Below are 21,054 nucleotides of genomic sequence, written 5' to 3' on the forward strand. Positions count from 1 at the left end.
ACTTACTTTTTAACTTATTTATTTCCATATTTTTAATTACCTTTTTATTTACTTTTGTTTTATTTACTTATTATTTCATTATTTTTTTGTTTATGCATTCATTTTTATATTCATTCATTTATTTGTTCATTCATTCATTTGTTTATTCATTCATTTATTTGTATATTCATTAATTTTATTTATTTAGTTATACATTCATTTATTTGTTTATTCATTCATTTGTTTATTCATTAATTAATTTGTTTATTCATTCATTTAATTGTTTATTCATTCATTTATTTGTTTATCCATTCATTTATTTGTTTATTCATTCATTCATTTATTTTTTTATTCATTCATTTATTTATATGTTTATTCATTAATTTATTTGTTATTCATTTATTTATTTGTTTATCCATTCATTTATTTGTTTATTTATTCATTATTTTGTTTATTCATTCATTTGTTTGTTCACTGATTCATTCATTCAATCATTTATTCATTTGTTTGGTTATTTATTTATTCATGTATTTATTTATTCATTCATTCATTCCATTCATTCGTTCGTTCATTCATTCATTCATTTATTCATTTATTTATTTATTTATCCTGTCTGTCTGTCTATTTATTCGTTCATTCATGTATTCTGGTGTAGCTAATTAGATCAGTCTTTCGCTTCCACACCACCAGCAATACTACTACAATAATACATACAATGGTTCTTGAACAATATTATTTCACCAATGTCTGATTTGTTTCTGTTTGGCCACTGTTTCCTGTTCCCCTGCATAGACTAGCCCAATTTTCCCACTCACAGAAGAAACATGTTGGTGTTGTTATTAACTAATGGAGAGTTCTTAGCTGTAAAGCCATTAAGCCTCTTGGTGTCCAATATTTCGCACATACAGTGAGTTTGGAGCAGTGCTGTCACGAAATCTGCACCGCAACTTATGATTTTGAAGTTACGAGATGGCCGCGTGCGTTTCTTTAAATATTTGCATGTGAGTACGATAATAATGAGACTGTTGAATACTCGTACTTCAGTTTCTATTTGTAATATTCTTTTAATCCTACAACAAAAAAAACCGTACTTTACTATGAAATTCAGATTAGTGTAACTCTGAAAATATTGAAATTAGGATACATGTTTGTATGACATATTTGCTCATGTCTTCGAAAATAAGCTGCGTAATTGGCGGTGAATCCTCGTGAATTAACCTTTATATAACAAGAATAAGAATTAGAAAAATTTATAGCTTATTTGTAATCTGGAATTTCGAAACAATCGCATAAAATAGCACCTCATGAAATAGGTTTGTGTTCATTTGAATATTCAATAATTGTATGTATATTTGTTACGACTATTTTATAGACATACTATATTTACTTCAGGATTGCAGCTACCAAGCAAAGGACTGTATTAACAGAATTGGAAAGACATGCTCTTGAAGAGAACGAGACTGTGTGCGAAATTCCCAAGAATTCAAGTTCTTTGAGAAAACCTGTGCGGACTCATGAAGATGACAAACATTTGGAACTAGATTTGTCTAAAATATCTTTCTCAACTGCGAAAAAACAGAACGAGCATTTACCCATCGACGTAGGCAAGAAACGTTTCAAATGTGATGTTTGTGGTAAAGATTTCAAGAAGTTGGATTGCCTAAAAAGACATGAGCGCGTTCATACCGGCGAGAAACCTTTTAAATGTGATGTTTGTGGTAAGTGTTATTCGCAGGCTGGTAGTTTAAAAGTCCATAAACGCGGGCATACAGGCGATAAACCTTTCATATGCAATGTTTGTGGTAAAGAATACAAAACGTTGGCTTGCCTAAAAAGACATGAGCGGATTCACACTGGCCAGAAACTTTTTATATGTGATGTTTGTGGTAAAGATTTCACGAAATTGGCCAGCCTAAAAGGACATGAGCGCGTTCATACAGGCGAGAAACCTTTTAAATGTGATGTTTGTGGTAAGTGTTTCTCAGATTGCAGTAATCTAATAAGACATAACCGGCTTCACACTCCTTTGAAATATGATGTTTGTGGTAAGCGATACTTGAAATCGGAAAAACTGAAGGTACATGAACGCCTTCACACTGGCGAGAATCCTTTTAAATGTGACATTTGTGATAAATGTTTCTCCCAGTCATATAGACTGAAGAACCATGGACGTACACACACTGGCGAGAAACCTTTCAAATGCGATGTTTGTGGTAAGTGTTACACGAAGTCTTATTCCTTGAACGTCCATAAACGCGGGCACACAGGCCATAAACCTTTCATTTGTGATGTTTGTAATAAAGATTTTACTACGTTGGCCTACCTTAAAGTACATGAGCGTCGACATACTGGCGAGAAACCTTTTAAATGTGAAATGTGCGGTAAGTGTTTCTCGGATTTGACTAACCTAAGAAGACATAAGCGTATTCATATTGGCTAGAAACTGTACCAATGTGGTGTTTGTGGTAATTGTTACTTGCACTCGGGTAACCTAAAAGACCAAGATCTCTTTCGTATTTGCGAGTAACCTTCCAAATATAATGTTTGTGGTATTTGTTACTCGAAATAGGATAACCTAACAGCTCATGGACGCCGACACAGAGACCAGAAACCTAAAAATACAATGTTCGTTGTGAGTGGTTCTCTCTCTACTGGTCTTTAAGCCATCAACTTTTGAGAAACATAAATGTGTCAACCGTCAAGTGTGTCTTGCTATTTTTAAATGTTCAAGTACTCTCACCTTATCGTAACAAATATTTCTAATGCTATTTTTGTGGTTAGTTGTTTTTTCACTGTGGGGTATCGTGAAAAGCTATTGCCATGTATAGGCGAGGTGCCTGAAACGTGTTTCCTTCGCAAAACTATTTCGAGATATGTTTGCAAACATACTGATGAAAAGATTTGGTAATGCCATGATTGTGGAATGTTTTTATCAGTTCTGTAATCTAATGTTTTTGAGGTTTGGTCCACAAGATAAACCGGGAACGGAAAATACAACTAGAAGTTAAATACTGTTAAAATACATTCATTAAAAGGTGAACGGGAAATTTGTAGGAAAAGAGAATGTTGATTCACTCTGTTGTCATAAAACTATTTTGTTGTCGTGTATTTTGAAGCATGGAGGCCGTAACATGACATCATCTTCATCCATCGTGTCTTAATTTAAAAATGCAATAGAATCACGTTCAGTATTATCCTACGTATATGTGATCAGATTACCAGTCAATTGAATTATTAAACAATTATGTGTCTTAAATTTGTTAGTAGGTTAATCTATGTTTGAAGAATTGTTTGAGATCATTGGATGAGTGATAGCAAGAGTAAGAAGGTTAAACTATTGATGAAGAGGCGATACCTGTCATGTGAGCTGTGTGAGAAGGGAAAGATTGAGCTTTCAAAAATAGAATTTATTTCATGATGTTTAATAAACGAATCTAGAGACAATTAAGGTCACCTCATACCTAAAACCTGTTTTCCACCGCCACACTCATTGGTGACATAGCCACGGTACATAGTAATGTCACATAACAGATCTTGCGTCCTGTACTGTACATAAGATTTGCTGATGATATGGAGAATGAAGAAGATATCATACTAAGAGATATTCTGCTGGAGCTAAGGGACATCTGCAAGCAATATGGGATGAAGATAGATATAAATAAGGCGGAGAGCATGGTTATAGTTAAAAAATAAAATTATTCCTTTGCTGTAGTCGTGCCAGAGAATCAGTCCTATTCCGAGGCTTATTGTAGGGATTCGTAACAAGCTGTCTTTTACGGTGATGGGTTGTTATCCCTTCGCCCAACCCCCAAGCTGGAGGACCATCCCTTTTCTGCTGTCCACGACTGCTTATTCAATATATTCGCAGCTACCCTCCATATCTGGAGGCCGTCTCTTCTATCCGCAACCTGAGGACGCACCATGCCTTGGTGATAGGGACCCACAATACATGGGTTTCTATTTCTATTGTTGTAATTATATTCTGTAGTCTGATGTATGATATCCTCTATTTGAGGTTGTGGCTGATATGTTCATTTGTTATCAGGCGGAGGATATGTGTCAGTTGAAGAATAACTGTTTGTATGCATCTGAAGCCTGACTGCTGTATTGTGTAGCTAGTCAGCGATGTATGCATTGGAGGGGGAAAGGAACTGGCCTCCCTACCCCGTCATCTCCTACCCTAGTTGACTCATAAATGGTGTCTTCTTGGTATCATTTGTGACTTTCAGACTTGTCTTCGGACAATTGACTAAACAACAACAATATGTTATGTTCTGTATTATTATATAAATTTGTACTTGATCATGTTGTAGCATCTTTCGATGCATTTGAAATTTGTAATTCGAAAATTTGAAATCTGGTCCCTTCTTCTTCTTTCTTTCTTTCTTTCTTTCTTTCTTTTTCAGGCTCTACAACTCTCAGGTGAAAGTTTTGGCCTTCCCAACAACTTTCTTCCATTCCTTACGGCTTCCAACTATCTTTGTCCAGATTTCCACCTGCATCAATTTCAAATCATTCAGACATCATCCTCCCGTCTATTTCTTCGTCTACCCTGCTTTCTGTTAACTATTGGTTTCCATTTGTATATTTGTTTGACCACTCTATTATTCTCTATTCTATTTATATGACCAAACCATCCTAATCTTAGCTATTTTATATGATTCATTTTGTGCCTATTCTTTATCAGCTCTTTCAGTTCACTGTTATATTTAATTCTCCATGTACCATCATTCATTTTAGTTGGACCAAAAATTTATCTTAGTGTTGCTCTTTCAAAAATTAAAAGTGTGTGCTTTATGGAGTTTTTAAGGACCCATGTTTCGCTGGCATAAGTTACTACAGATCCTATTGTAGTACAGTATAGTTTAAATTTGGACTGTTTAGATATCAACTTACTTCTAAATAACTGCAGGTTGGCACAGTATGCTTTGTTTCCCATTACAGAAATCTTGTTCCAGTATTTGAAATGTTTCACCCATCTCCTAACACTGCTGCGTCCATGCACACATCTCTGTATGCAAGCTGAAGCCTGAGGTGAATTTCATCAGAAGATTTTTTCTCTTTAATAAGGAATTGTATGGCAGTGTGCTGTCGAAGCGAATCATCGTTGTCGACCAATTTGCTAACTGCCTGTGATCACATGTTAGAAGCTGATGACATCACAGTATGTCAACACGTAGTGTAAAGTCTGTAGATTGCGATAATGTAGTCGTTTTTGTTACATTGTTGGAAATGGAATTGTAACAAATGGTTGCTCATGACTTCCAGTATGACCTCCTGTAGTATTAACGGTACACGTTTGCCCAAAATAATATTAAATGCTAAACAAGATGGCAAGAGAAAAATCCGCAGACCCAGGTTACGATGGCTGGATGATGTAAACAGCGCTTTGGTCAAAGCCCACGGCCATTTAGATCGCAAAGCTTTGCGTTTGTGTAGGATAATTAAGTTTTGGTTAATTGTAAATGGTTCATAAATTGGAAGGTACGACTTTCATTTGGTGGAAATTTTATATTCTTGAAGAGGCATGTTCCAATTTTGTAAAGATATATATTAAGAATATGATGATGTGCCATAAACCAGAGTGAATGGATGGCTGTTGAAAGGGAGACTAAGTTCAAACTAAAGGACCGTCGCGCGAATGATGTTGATGAAGAAGGTTTTATTCTTCTGAGTGACAATTGTAAACCACGCTACTTTTTATGTTACGGTTTCTGCAAAGTTTTGGTAAGGAATGTGATTACTTTTGTGAGTCATAGCCTACACTCTACGTATAGGGATAATTTGTTGTATTGAACGCCGAAGGATTGCAGATCTACTTTTATCAAATTCCTTCAGAGATTAGAAGGCGTTCTCAAGTATGACTAGGAATTCAACAATCTGCTACACCAGCCCCAGAACAAAGGAATCCATCCAGGTACCGTTGTTATGAATTTGGTAGATATGGAGACAAAAAGACTAGAAATTGTATGTGAAATGATCAATACGATCATGTACCGACCATTTGAGGGATATCTGTGTAAATTCCTTGTAACTAACTAGGTATTATAAACATGTGTAGAGATCATTCAGGAATAAAGACGTTTGAAGGACAATCCAAGGAAAATAGAACACAAACTATTGGTATTATTGTATACAACGATTTTCACAACAAAGCAAGGAATATAAACGTGCTTCCAGTTTTAATTTTGTAGGCAAATCTAGAAATTATTTGACATTTAATGTAAATAATCTGTATACTCCGTAGTAACACATTTATGTAACCAATCATATTCAAAGAATGTTCAAATTCATTATCTAAATCAAGAATATAACTTGGGTGGCAACTGTCCCCCACGTAACTGAATACCATACGTTATAAAAAAAAGTGCGCTAGTACTGAATTGTTAAGAAAGAGAGATCTATCCTCATCAATAAATTCCGTAGCTATGAGATAAAACCATGAGAGCAATAATATTGTATTTGTTATACATTTCGATTACATACCTTCATCTTTATTAACGATTTGACAAATCTGTTAAATTTACAGTTTCCTATATTAAATGATACTAGTATGGTATACTACTTTATTCATTTCCGATTTTTAGTTCAAATTTGAACGAAATTAATCATTTGTTCGTATTCTTTCACTTACACGAATTTTTTTCCGAGCATATAACCTTGTCATTTCTTTCTCTTTTTTTGATCGTAATGCAAGCATTATTACTAATGTTAATACAGTATCATGATACTAAAGAATCTGTAATGTTAGAGGTGACAAAAATCATGAGACATTCAATGAGAGCATTGCTTAGTAACAGCCATAGCTTATTATATCTGGAAATAATGATATTCGTATCTACGCCTTTGTAAGCGATATAGGATTACTTTCAGGTCCCACTTTATTTCGCCGTTCTTTATTCAAATTACGGTTATATCATAGCACACTTTATGACAAAGGAAGAAATAAATATTTTTGACACTTGGAACATTATGTAATATATATTATATATTTAGACTCATCAAGTGATCCTGTTTGGCAAGTCTTGTCATATTAGGCAAGCATCAAACTTGCGATTTTTTCTTTCATCTACAAGAAAATAGTCCACTATACATAAAAATGTCAACGTGACAAATCATTCTTAATTGCATTCTCTTCGACACTACACAGTAATCACGATTGTGTGTACATGAGTTACCATGTAAGACGGTGCTAAATGTTTCGGACAATATATTAATAAGAAAGCTGAGACCACTACTGTGGAATTACGACCACCATGTCACTCAATTAAGGTAAGCCATGAGTGAAAAATGCAATATCACAAAAGAAAAAAATTCCACAAGTCAAATTAATAACATTACACAAAAACTTGATAGCAAATTAAAGAACCATATGCATGGGGGATGTCCTGAACAAAAAACAAAACATTTCAAATAAAATTACAACGCAGGGGGCAATTTGTAGCGTAGTTATAAAAATTGTAAGTATTTTATTACTCAGAAACTATTTGCCCTAGGAGGATGAAACTTTGTCAGTTTTTTATCGCAATCAATGAATATGTGTGGTAAAAATTTCATAAGGATTGACTGAATAGTTTCGGATTTACAAATTTCACTCATGGCGTATCTTAAGTGGGCCCCTTGTATAAAGGTAGTTGACTTAATATATGTTAACATGTATGTATGTCGATCTTGGACTCAGGCCATAAAGGGAAAAACACATGAGGAGAGGGATTCGATCCGGTGCGGTGGATTGAACTTTGGTGTAGCTCAGTGGTTAGAGCTCAAAATTTCAGGAATTAATTTATTTATAAAAAAGAAAATTCTGAAACTAACCCACAGAAGAGCACGTAGAAATAATGCGGAACTGTAAGTGACAATAGTTTAAAAAAAAAAATGTGTATATTTTTTTTCGTAATTAGAGTGCGATAGGAAAAGACTGTGTAGTTATAAACTTTGCGTTGCTTTAATTTACAAATAAAATATTACGTAATTCTGTAGAAGTCTCGTCGCGTACAATGACTAAATAGGATACTTAATGAAAAATATTTTTTATTTGACAAGGTATTAAGAATAGGACTATGAAGTTTTCATAAAACTACCATAAACTAGTTTCATAGAATGTATTCGAATCGCCTAGAATGAAACTCCACTTTCTCCAAATTATGAAATTTGGATTTAGGACTAGGGTTCCCAAACATATTGAAAAAAAAAAAGAAAAAAAAAACACGGGGACACATGAGTAATCACTGAGTAAATTTAGTATGCCACCTATCAAATATGCCAATCTTTCAAAGTAAAGTTTACTACACAAACACTACTTACTAACTAAGAGTAAGTAGACAAAATTGCTAAGGAACCATATTTGCATTAAGTTTATGCTTCTTTATGTAGTTATTTTTTTATTTATTTTAGTAGGTTATTTTACGACGCTTTATCCCCATCTAAGGTTTTTTAGCGTCTGAATGAGATGAATGTGATAATACCGGTGAAATGAGTCCGGGTCCAACACCGAAAGTTACCCAGCTTCTTTATGTAGGTTGCCTTCAAATTGTTTATACTAATTTATCACAGAAATAGCTGTAAAACTCACTACTCATGTAACAATATTCTTATAAATCAGTCTGCCTGGGCTTTGCAATATTCACCTGAAGAATTAATTTCACTTAACAATTGCTTATTTTGGATAATCAAGTCATGAAAAACCACACAATCCTCACTGAAGAATGATTTTACAACAAGGATTGATTTTATTGTTTTCATAGACAATTTATTTTTCTCATCAGTACATAAAGCGTTCATGTGAGAAAATAATATTTCGAGAACTCATTTGTTACAGGGATACACATAATGAACTCCACTACTCCTTTGAAATTTGAGAGTTCTCCTTCATTACTTTTAAAACGATCCACCTAGACTTCATCTAAAGTTTTGGCATTGCCACCATTGACCTTTAGAAATTAATAACCCACACTAATTGTTTCATAATAATCCATTTACAGTCACCTTCAAGGATGAAGTTTGGTATTTGTAATTTGTAATATAGAATATACATTGTAACCTTTACATATCTGTATAGAACACTAAAATACGTGACTGCAACCTGTCCCGAAGGCTTTTCTAGGGACAACGGGACGTCTGGAACCCTATTTAAGACATGTTTCAGTGTACAACTTTGCTGGGAATGTGATAAATTGCTCGTTTGGAGTCAAACTGCAATTTACATTCTATGCCTCAACTTCATAGGAAAAATCACATTTTGGAGTCTAACTGCACTAGTTCTCCGTCTTTCCTGCAAAATCAGATTTTTGGAAAAAATGCAGTTTGATTCTTGACGACTCATTTATTATTATTATTATTATTATTATTATTATTATTATTATTATTATTATTATTATTATTATTATTATTATTATTATTATTATTAAACACGCATCACTATTCACTTTGTTGCTTAACGTCTTATATTCTGTAGGTGAAGTCATGACATTCAATAACACTTCATGAACTTCATACTAACACTATGTGTTGTACTAGTAGACTATATTGTAAATCTCGTCGGTAAATATTTCATCAATCTAGACTGTGGCTATAAATTAAGACTTTATAAAAGTATTAGGTTTTTTTGACTTATTCCATATTCTAGCTGTAAAGCAATTTATGAATAACATGGAATGTTAATAAATACAATATAGTAAAACTATGTTCGTAAACAGCGCTTTGGTCAAAGCCCACGGCCATTTAGATCGCAGAGTTTTGCGTTTGTCTGGGATAATTAAGTTTTGGTTAATCGTTAATGGTTTATAAATTGCAAAGTACGAGTTTCGTTTGGTGTAAGATTTATATTGTTGAAGAGGCCTGTTCTAATTTCGTAAAGATATATATTAAGAATATAGGTATATTTTGCAAGTATACATAGGCTTTAATCTCGAACATATTAACATTTGCTCATTCTAGATTCATTACAGTTATAAATGAGTACATCAATTTTGTTGGGTCTATCGTTATTTTATTGTTATTGCTATCCGTTAAGAAGTTTTAGCTTGAACTATAATATCAAAGCGAGTTTTAAAGATATTTAGGTACAAAGTTTATTTAATTCCGATATTTGGTATCATAGCAGGCACTGATTTATTCGCTATTTTGGATCTCAGTTCATTTGTAGGGGCTATGTTTTCCAAATAGTCATATACTATTGATATTCAATAGTATTCTCCTTACTGAAGGATTATATAATCTCGTAAGCAACGGTAGGTTTGCTGCAAGTATTTCTTCCACACTGAAGCAACATGTCACGAGAACTGAACAAAAGTACAATCATAATAGCATGATGAACTTGCAACAAATAATTTTATTTTAAGTTTAATTATTTAAATTAATACTACCATGCATTGACATATTCGTGTTAATATACGAACTGGATCATACATAAGTGAGAGAAGTACAGGTAAGCACGTTATTACAAACTGCTGTAGGCTCGTCGTTTAACTAGTCGGTTTGTAATTAAAAATATAAGTTAACTGGACAAATATTGTTACTGCGTGGAAAGTACATATACGTAAGTTAATATAAATCCACAATTCTTTGAAAATGTAAAGTTCTCTGGCAGTGCATAAATTATTTAGAAAAACATACAGTATATACAGAAGATTGTAACTACAAAAATCATTATCAGACATCATTATATTATATATAATAATAATAATAATAATAATTAGACTTCGTTGAATTGCCACACGCAGTATGCTATCAGGTTGCCGATGTACGGTAGTATAGAGGAGGTAGGCGACCGCCCAGTCTCGTAGTATAAGCAGTTCATGTTAAGAGTTGTGACCGGTCCATATAGATAGAGCAGCTACAGCTAATGTATACCTATGTAAGCACTTGTTTTTGCATTACTGTAGTTGGAATAGTCAAAGCTTAACATTTGTTCAGTGGAGACAAGAATTCAATCAAACATACTACAATGAGAGTGTTGTTGTTCCAAACAATTGCCCCTGTAATACCCTTACCCCCGTAGCCAGTCTTAACTGGTTGGAAAACGTGGTTGGATGCTGTTAATTATTATGCAGAACATTACGGCAAAATAATGGAGGTAATTGATGCATTGGATAGCACAGACGGTTCCGCTGTTGCAGCTGTAACATCATTACTTTTTGAGTAGCTATTGGAAGATATACTGTTCATTGATTCTGATTTTAAAATCGTGTCCAAAAGCATCACCCTGTTAGAATCTACAACTCTCAGAATCCCTTAATATAGTGGATAAAGTATCATAAACCGTTATCCAAAATAACAATTCACTAACTTCAGAAAAAGTGAAATGTAAGTTAAGAAAAATTATTACTAAAAATTCTGCCTATTCATAAATTCGTATTATAAAAGATGTGCTATCAGGTCACGACAAGACGTCTGAAGTTGGTGTACTAAAAAGTAGTGACTGTCCGTTCTTAAAATATGCACCTATTACATCGTGTGATGTTGAACGTACATTTTCCCAATACAAAAACTGTTTAAGTGACCATCGGAGGAGGTTCACTTTGCAGTCGCCCAAAATGTACGTAACTGTTCACTGCAATGCACATATTCAAGGATGATGTGAGTATATTACATTAAATTTTAAGAGTTAATATATCTCACTACAATATAATTGTGTGTTTACATGTTTAGACATTTCTTACTTCAATGTTCATTCAATATATTTCTTGCACGGCCCCTTCTCATACAGTCTATCAGTTATAACCGTTAGATTACAGGAGTCGATCCTTGGATTAGCGCACGAATGCTCTAATGACTGAGCTACCCAGGAATCATACTTGACACCGTCACAATGCTTCCCTTTATATCCACACAACTCAAGTGGGCTGACAAGACGCCAGAACCCAACTTGCAAATGCACTATGTAGCTCCCAAATATCTAGTGTGTGTAGAGAAACTGAAAATAGTGTAACTTTCAATAAAATACCTAGTATTCATATCGGTACTAAAAATGTTACTTGTTCTTCTGCAACACATTGGTGGTTTCAGACGTGTTGAGAAATTTAAGATGAAGTGTTCGGTATTTACCTCTTTCACCTAGTAGAGATGATACCACTAGACTTTCTTTTCCTCTCTACCAAGACATTACAACCACAATTTCACAAATACAATTAAAATTACACATTTAATAGAATCTAAATACTAAAAAGCTGACTCATTAAATACACACTAGAAGTTTCATGTAGAAGTCGAGAACAAACAAGGAATTAGTTCAAGAATTACAAATTAAACTCAGAATAATTGTATAGACATCAAATTACTATAGATTGAAGTATTTTATGCTAGAATACGACAATTCTTTACGAGAAGCCATGTCTGAGCCTGTCTTAAATATTGGCCAAGTTCTAGTAAGTAAGTTTAAGTTTGATTTGAATATTATTTGGATGGTCCCGGATATTGGCAGCTAGCGAATCTAGGGATCATATCGGTCTGGTTGGAGCAGATGGCATAGTGCTGGCGTTCTATGCCCGAGGTTGCTTGTTCGATCCCGAGCCTGGTCGAGCGCATTTCAGTGTGCTTAAATGCGACAGGCTCATGTCAGAATATTTACTGGTATGTAAAAGAACTCCTGCGGGACAAAAATCCAGCACATCGGCGACGCTGATATAACCTCGGCAGTTGCGAGCGTCGTTAATTAAAACCTAGACCTAACATATTTTCCTACGGGTCTTAGCATGGAATTGTGGAAGAAGATTGAGTTCGGGGTAATGAATGCGATGTGAACTAGATCGTAGCAATTTGTAATAACTGTTTCTCAACAGCACAATCAATGTCAGTTACATAACCTTTTCTTTCAGTTGTGATGGATGTGATCAAAATGGAACCTGCAGTTGATCCTCTCGACTTACAACTACATGATAGCATATACGAAATGGATGAAAATTATCCTTTATCAGAGGTAACACAAAGGTCTTACTATATATTTTATTTGTCTGTCCAACATTGCCAGAAAAACACTCATTTCAGTATTTCACACTTTATATCCAGTACACTAAATTAGAACCCCATGCTGTTGCTGTTTGGTATAAGGCGTCATGAATTGGTCTGGCATTATGAAATGTGCGTTGGTACTTCTCTCCTCATGAGAAGAAATTTTTGCAGCAACATAAGCTTGTCAGTGTGACCACAACTCACCCTGCATCACGATCAAGTAATGCAGAGTCACAGTTGTTAATGTAATCCGTCCTCGGCTCCACTGTGGTTCTGTTTTGTGCCTCTGAAACATAGATGAATATTGGATTTTGTGTGAGAGAGATTTTATTCTGTATTATACTGTTTTCCTCCAAAGAGTTTAGCGCTGGACCTGAGGTATTCTTGCCATCGGAGTGAGGGGTTGTAGGTGGATTCTTTTGTTGCTACAGTCAAGCTGAGCCGAGCGAAGTATTAATTCTCCAATAATATGCATTCTTCAGTTTGTAGTAGTGTGTAAATATTTCATATACACATTGTTTACCTAGGTCTATATGGTTTTGTTATTAATATGCTGTATTATATATATTGTTGCAATTTTTGCTCAAACATTTCCCTGATGTTAGCTATGTTAATATTATATGAATTACTCATATTAAATAGTTCACCGTTAGAAATCATTTTTAAGGAAACATGCTATGGAGAAATTTTTGGTTTTATTCTATTGAAATTTTAGAATATGTGTGATTGGTATCGTGAAAAACAGATTCCTATAATGTCATGTGAAAATCATTTGTTGGTGATATGTTAAAATACAAATAAAGTAGTTTTACTTCTCAAGTGAGTTCAGCAGTTCAGTATATTTATATTGATTACTTTACAAATTTAATTCACTTCTACTAATCACTAAATTTTATAGTATGATTCTTCATTTCATTTTTATTATTGTAGTTATATTATGATTTTTCTCTTTATTTATTTTATTGTATTTGTATTTCTGATGTTATGATGGCCTTAACTTCACGAGAATAAATAATAAATAAATAAATAAATAAATAAATAAAATTTTCTACAATACTTTCCTTCTCTGAACACGTAAGTACGAATGATTGTATCTCTATCTCGCCAAAAATACTTTAGAAAACTAATAGGCATACTGCTCTCGTAAATTGGGCGAATGTTTTCAGTATGATTGTACTTCCTTCCAGACTGCCGCTGTCACTGTTCCCTCCCACTCCAGTACCGAGCTAGACTAGTCGGTACCGCATTCCTCTCAGCACTAAACACCTGAGAGGATGACAGTAATTTCTAAGACAGGCTGCTTCCTCATGTCCTACAACAGTAACCTTCTTTCATTCACTTGATCAGTATTTATGGAGCACATGCTACACTTCTTGATAAGTAAAACTGTGACCTTAGTTAAATTAAATTATGTGGAAAGCTTACAAGCACATTGATTTGAGATCTGCTTCTGTTATTGACGTGCTCATTATGATACGGATTAGCTCGCAATTCTATTCAAGAGGGATGTTTGAGAGCCTAAATCAATTTGGCAATTATTAAATATACTCTAGCATCAGAAATTAGCCAAGCAGGATAAATGTAGATATGAAATAAGGGCAAAGTTAAAGAGTAAGCAAGCATTGCCGAAATTATTTCTTCGTTTGTTACAACATTGATACAGTTGAAGTTATAAAAGAAAGAGCGTAAGTTATAAAATGCATCTTCTACTGACCTTGTTAATGGATGTATAGAAAAATTATTTGTTAGGAATTTTCTTTTTTTTTTTTTCATTTCATTTATTATATTCCATAGATCTTATATTAGCAATGAATCTTTAAGATATGGAAAATATCAAAATGTTACACGATTACAATTACAATTTTACAAATTTGTTACAATTTGTACATGTTTTTATAAGTTTTACAATTTTGAAATTTTCTACAATTTTTTGGCGAGATGTAGTGAGATGATGTGAGACCGAGGATTCGCCAAAAGATTACCTGGCATTTGCCTTATAGTTGGGGAAAACCCGGGAGAAAATCCAATCAGGAAATCAATTATGGCATAAACAATTCAATCAGTTGAGATATACTGAAATTGATAACACATATCATGCAAATGACTTCAAATTGTTGGCACTATCATTGGCATGGAATAAAACATTGCATAATAAAGATATTTATTTATAAGTGTATTCGAATTTAAAAAAGGGATTCTCTTTATTATAGAGGATTTAATTATTTTGTACTATACTGTTTTATTGTATTGTGACTTTTAATTCAACGCAATAATGTTACATTTATTCACAACAATAATGGTTTTCTATTTCTGAACTTGATCACTCCCGTCAACATTGGGTATTTCACTCTACACAGCAACACAGTATTCGTTATTGCACTCCACAGACAACAATGACAATTCACGTGGATTATTAAGAACAGCAATGTACTCCTAACCTTAACTAATGTTCACAAAGTACTATTTACAAAATAAAACTGTCAGTTCACATTTCGTTTCCCTTGGCTAGTTCTTCTAGTTCATCCACTCAAGTTCACAGTATATCGAACCCAAGACTTGCAAAGACAGTCCACTGAACTTCGAACTCAAGGCTTTCAGATAAAGTTCACTGCCAGTCGAACCCAAGACTCCCGGATACGCCGCATTCGCCTGGACGCTGCCACAGTTGCGGTCCCACTCAATTCGAACCCAAGACTACCGGGTACGCCGCACTCGCGTGGACGCTTCCCCAGTTGCGGACCCACTCAAGTCGAACCTAAGACTTCTGAATACGCCGCACTCGCCTGGTCGCTGCCACAGTTGCGGACCCACTCAAGTCCAACCCAAGACTTCCGGATACGCCGCACTTGCCTGGACGCTTCTCCAGTTGCGGAACCACTCAAGTCCAACCCAAGACTTCCGGATACGCCGCACTCGCCTGGACGCTTCTCCAGTTGCGGAACCACTCAAGTCCAACCCAAGACTTCCGGATACGCCGCACTCGCCTGGACGCTGCCACAGTTGCGGAACCACTCAAGTCCAACCCAAGACTTCCGGATACGCCGCACTTGCCTGGACGCTTCTCCAGTTGCGGAACCACTCAAGTCCAACCTAAGACTTCCGGATACGCCGCACTCGCCTGGACGCTTCTCCAGTTGCGGAACCACTCAAGTCCAACCCAAGACTTCCGGATACGCCGCACTCGCCTGGACGCTTCTCCAGTTGCGGACCCACTCAAGTCCAACCCAAGACTCCCGGATACGCCGCACCCGCCTGGTCGCTGCCACAGTTGCGGTCCTCCTCACGTCGAACTCCGGTCTCGAAGGCTGGCTTCCTTGCTCGCTCACAGCTGCTTCACAAACTGACTGGCTGTTCTAAACTAAACTGGCTCTCTCGAAGGCTGCTCGCTTTTATTTGTTAAAGCACACTTCGCTAAACTTCGATCCTGGAAGTTTCTACAAACGTCAGAGCATTGCGCTTCTGGAGTTCTCTCCGGATTTCTCTGCTCAGTCCAACGAGCACAGAATGCATAGAGTAGATATGAAACAGCTTGGAGGTGAAGCCGCTTTTGTAGACCGTCGCCATTATGATGTTACCAAAACATTGGGCTCCCGGTTAGCACATGGGCAGTTGATTGTGATGTTGCATCGTTGTTTTAATTAATAAATGAAGTAATTTCAATATGCCTACATGTACTGCGTATGGCTGCACAAACAGGTTTTCAAAAAAATTCCTGGAATAACTTTTCACAGGTAAATATGCATGTGTGAAATGTACTTATTACCGGTAGATAATGAATGATTTAGCCTACGTTAGTCGGTTAGATTCGTATTGTTCACGTATTTGTTTGATTAAGAGAAAGGATTAGTGTATTGATATTATTGTAATTAATTTTTATAATCACTAAATCAGACACGCTTTGTAAACTTAGCATTTACGAGCGAAGCTAACCTAACAACCCAAGTTGCAAGTTTGTGTCGCGTGCTATAGAAAATGGTTGTACCGAGGTTTCTCTTCAACCGAATGCACGTATTCGTTTGATGAAGATAAAGAAATAGTGTATTAATATTATTGTAATTAATTTTTATCTCCACGAAATCAGACATGCTTTGCAGTCTTACCATTTACGAGCAAAGCTAACCTAACAACCCATGTTGGAAGTTTGTGTCGAGTGCTATAGAAAATGGGTGTACCGAGGTTTCTCTTAAACCGAATGCACGTATTCGTTTGATGAAGAACTAGAAATAGTGTATTAATATTATTGTAATTAATTTTCATAATCACGAAATGAGACTTATGCTTAGCAGACTTAGTAGCTTCATGAACTCGGTCGTGATCTAACTTGACCCACTTGGTAATAAAACTTCACTTTTATTCTCCGTTATAATCTAATTATATACTATAAACGAAGAGCCTATCAAATATTATATGGTTAAGAGCATTCCACTTTTTCTCTAAACAAAATTGGGACATCTATACGAAATACTGGCAAAAGGAAGAGAATGATAATTTGCGTTAAGAAGCAAGTTGCATGATTAAATCGAAGCAAATGGATCAAGCTATAAAAGTAATTATTATAGGGTAGCATTTTTATTGGACTAGTAGAAAAATAAGGTCAAACTGTTGTCTTCCTTTTTTATCATTATCGTTTGTTTTACCTTCCAGATTATATATTAAATGCCATACTGCAATTTGAAGAGCTGTCAATTTAAATAACCTGTATATATATATATATATATATATATATATATATATATATATATATGTGATTTATCGATGACAGTTTTGTAATTTTTGCTAAAAATACATGCCTAGCGATTTTGTATTACGAAACAAACAAGAAAGTGTGAGTCCTCCAGGAAATTAGGGACATATGGAATTCTTATTATCATAAGATCTTCTATAACGTAATAGCTATTTTGCAATGTTTTGGTAGCAACAAGATGGCGTCAGGTCCATCAAACCGGCTTCACTCCGTCCAATGGTATTAAGATGCTAGTGTCTACTCTATGTATTCTGTGCTCGTTGGCTCAGTCGCAATTGCTTTTCTTCCCCCTCTCTGCCGCGGCCCAGCGTCCCGTCGTCTCTCCCTCTCCTCTGTACGCCGTGCCCAGTGTCCACCGACGCTGGCTTTTCCCTCTCTGCGCGCCCTCCCTTCTGTCGGACGCGCGTTCGACTTCCGACGCGTCTGTCACAGTATATATTTCTATTACAGCAGATATTATTCCATTTGTGAATTTTGAGAGCGAAGGAGCTTGTAATGATGAATTCGAGATAAATCATAATATTGTCGCGAGTTTCCTGAAGGCCAAAACTGTTGTACATTTTATGATGGGGTTAAATATTTTCAGTTTTTCGTTCTATTAATGTTTTTGCACAATTCTACTTTGGTATTGTCCTGAGTAATCATCACCATCATCATCATCATATTCCAGGCACGAAATTAGGCCATTGTTGGCCTGTTTCGGTTACAGCTATACAGGATCCAATAGACGTTTCTGTGGACGTCCAGGTCGTCGTCGTCCTTGAGGGTGGTATTTTAGCATTTCTTGGGGTTCCGGCCAGCTTCCATACGATAAATGTGTTCAAGCCATCTGTTTCTGTATTCTTTAATTTTTTCTTCTAATGGTTGAATTAATAACAAAGTTTTCACGATTACATACGAGGAAGATTATTAATGAAAACTATACTGACAAGCCATAGGCATTATTTGTTGTCTTTTGAAAATAGCCCTACACGATTCCCTAGATTTGGCACCTACTCTTATTCTAATTACTCTTTTTGTAATAGAAATATAACACAGTGTTCAAGATATGCTACATTATATTGCACAGTCATTTATTATATACAGTAATGGCTGAAGTATTGGCTTTATACATCATAATGTAAAGCACATGCTGAATTTAATTAATTACTTTAATTTAATTGATTGAATTAAATTAGTTCATAAATTACTACATTACCTTATAGGTTTATCTAAATTTAAATAAATATGTAGTCTAATAGGCGTTAAAACTTAACTGAAGAATATTGCTTGAGAACCTTTTAAGTGTAGTGTAAATATTCGTAATTTAAATATGTATTGTATTGATTAAGGCTGGTTGAGTGGAAGAGAAGGCCTTATGGCTTTAACTCTGCCAGCGAAAATAAAACATTATTGTTATTAATATTATTATTATTTTTATTGTTATTATCGTTATCATTATTATCATTATTAATTGGCCTTGCGCTGTTGTTTTGAACGTTAATATTCTAAATAAATAATTATTACTTTTATTATGATGATTATTATTATCATTATTATTATCATTATTATTGCTATTATAATTTTATTGTTATTATTATTGTTATTATTATAATTATTGTTATTGTTATTGCTATTTCATTAGTGTTATTGTTATTATTATTGTTATTGTTATAATTATTGTTGTTATTATTGTTATTATTATTATCGTTATTGTTATTACTATTATAGTTATTATTTTTATTATTGTTATTATTATTGCTATTATTGGTATTACTATTATTATTGTTGTTATTGTTATTGCTATTTTATTATTGTTATTATTATTATTGTTAGTATTATTGTTATTGTTATTTTTATTATTATTATTATTATTATTGTTATTATTATTAGTATTATTATTATTGTTATTCTTGTTTTTATTCTTATTGTTATTATTATTATTATCATTATCATTATCATAATTTTGTGGATGGTGATCACATTGTAGCATACGGAAACGTAAGGAGCAACTTGAAAAGTTAGAAGTCGTCTTCTAACACCCTGTAATTAATTGCTAAGTTAAGACGTCTCTTTGTACTGCAGGAACGGAATTTCTTGGATCAGCATGTGACTGCTATAAAAGAGGAATATGAGGACCAGAGCTCTGATCTCTTGTCTGAGATAAAATTTGAGGGAGATCCGGTGCCAATTTCGTTCCCTATGATGAAACGTGAACCAGAGGTGAGAGGAGCACAAGTAATGTACAGTGTATTCTTCTCCCAGGGTTTATCTTGTATTTTGATTGTCACAGACACTACTGTTTACAATGGTACTTGCAGTGCCTTTTACTCTATGATGGAGAGGAGAAACACTTATTACTATTTACTATTACAAGTTATGTCATGTTACAAAGAACTCTAATAATGTTGAACTTTTGTCTCTGTTCATGTTTTAAATGTGGAAATGAAATTGCTTGTTATGCTTACTCTTAATAGTTGGCAAGCTACACATTCCTACAATGCATTTGAAAAAATGTTTTTCTTAAGGACACGACTTTTTTTATATAAAATTCTTAATAGTTTTTACAGTGTCCAAATAATTGATTTTGCTTTAGATGTATGAATAAATAAATATTCAATCTTCCTCAACTTGGTGAGGTTGCCAAATTCAAAGAATGTTAAACAGTAACATTTAAGATGACATTAAAAATGTCTTACAAGAAATTTGTTTACATTAAACTAAAATGTACAGTAGATAATATTTCACATAATGAAAATTTGCAGTAAAATAAAATATACAGATAAAAAATAGAATGAGAAAATTCAATTTGAATTGAAATACAAGTGTCGCCGTAAAATCTGCAGAGAACCCTTCAAGGCTATCATGGTCATTTCTTCAATTGTTGTTGTTGGGACTACAGTGTCTTGTGACATCATTTCTTCGCGTTTTGTTTTTGAGTATGTACTTATTTTCAATATATCCTTTGTAGAATATGGTATTTGCAGATAGAAAATATTTTGTAACTGCAGACAAATTACATAGCTGATCTTTATTTTGCCAGTAAAGTGTATTTAATTTTAATACTGGTAGACAAACGTAACAATCAGAAGCTTCATTTTACCAATTTTTAAATTACTAGAAATAAACTTAATTTCGCTTACCTCTTATGACTAGACTCCAACTAGACCATGAAAGTAGCAAACTAGTTTGGTGCAAGTTACCTGGTTGAAGTTCTTTCAGGGCTTAGCCCGTTAACCATTGAGATCAAATGCTCGGTAACTTTCGGTGCTGGACCTGCATTCATTTCGCTGGCATTATCTATCATCTTCACTTCAGTCAGAAACTGGATAACCATTGCAGTAGATAAAGTGTCGTAAGATAAACCACTTACAAAATCCACCAATTTCGTGACTAGAAATTCA

At 34.4% G+C, this 21,054-nt stretch overlaps 1 protein-coding gene across 2 annotated transcripts in view; it reads left to right on the forward strand.

Moving 5' to 3' along the window:
• The window catches only part of LOC138692152 (zinc finger protein ZFP2-like), a 32,600-nt gene extending 18,619 nt beyond the window's left edge, over nucleotides 1-13,981 (forward strand). Inside the window, exon 5 of one of the 2 annotated variants that reach the window (XM_069815179.1) lies at nucleotides 12,795-13,981. In XM_069815179.1, the coding sequence (XP_069671280.1) occupies nucleotides 12,795-12,831 (37 nt within the window). In that variant the 3' untranslated portion in view covers nucleotides 12,832-13,981. Of the gene's footprint in view, nucleotides 1-1,371; nucleotides 3,992-12,794 lie in introns of those variants that run through there. The other variant, XM_069815178.1, reaches the window with a different exon arrangement.
• Nucleotides 13,982-21,054: the final 7,073 nt, after the last annotated feature.

This window comes from Periplaneta americana, chromosome 16 (assembly GCF_040183065.1).
Source record: "Periplaneta americana isolate PAMFEO1 chromosome 16, P.americana_PAMFEO1_priV1, whole genome shotgun sequence".
In the NCBI taxonomy this organism is placed as follows: Eukaryota; Metazoa; Arthropoda; class Insecta; order Blattodea; family Blattidae; genus Periplaneta; species Periplaneta americana.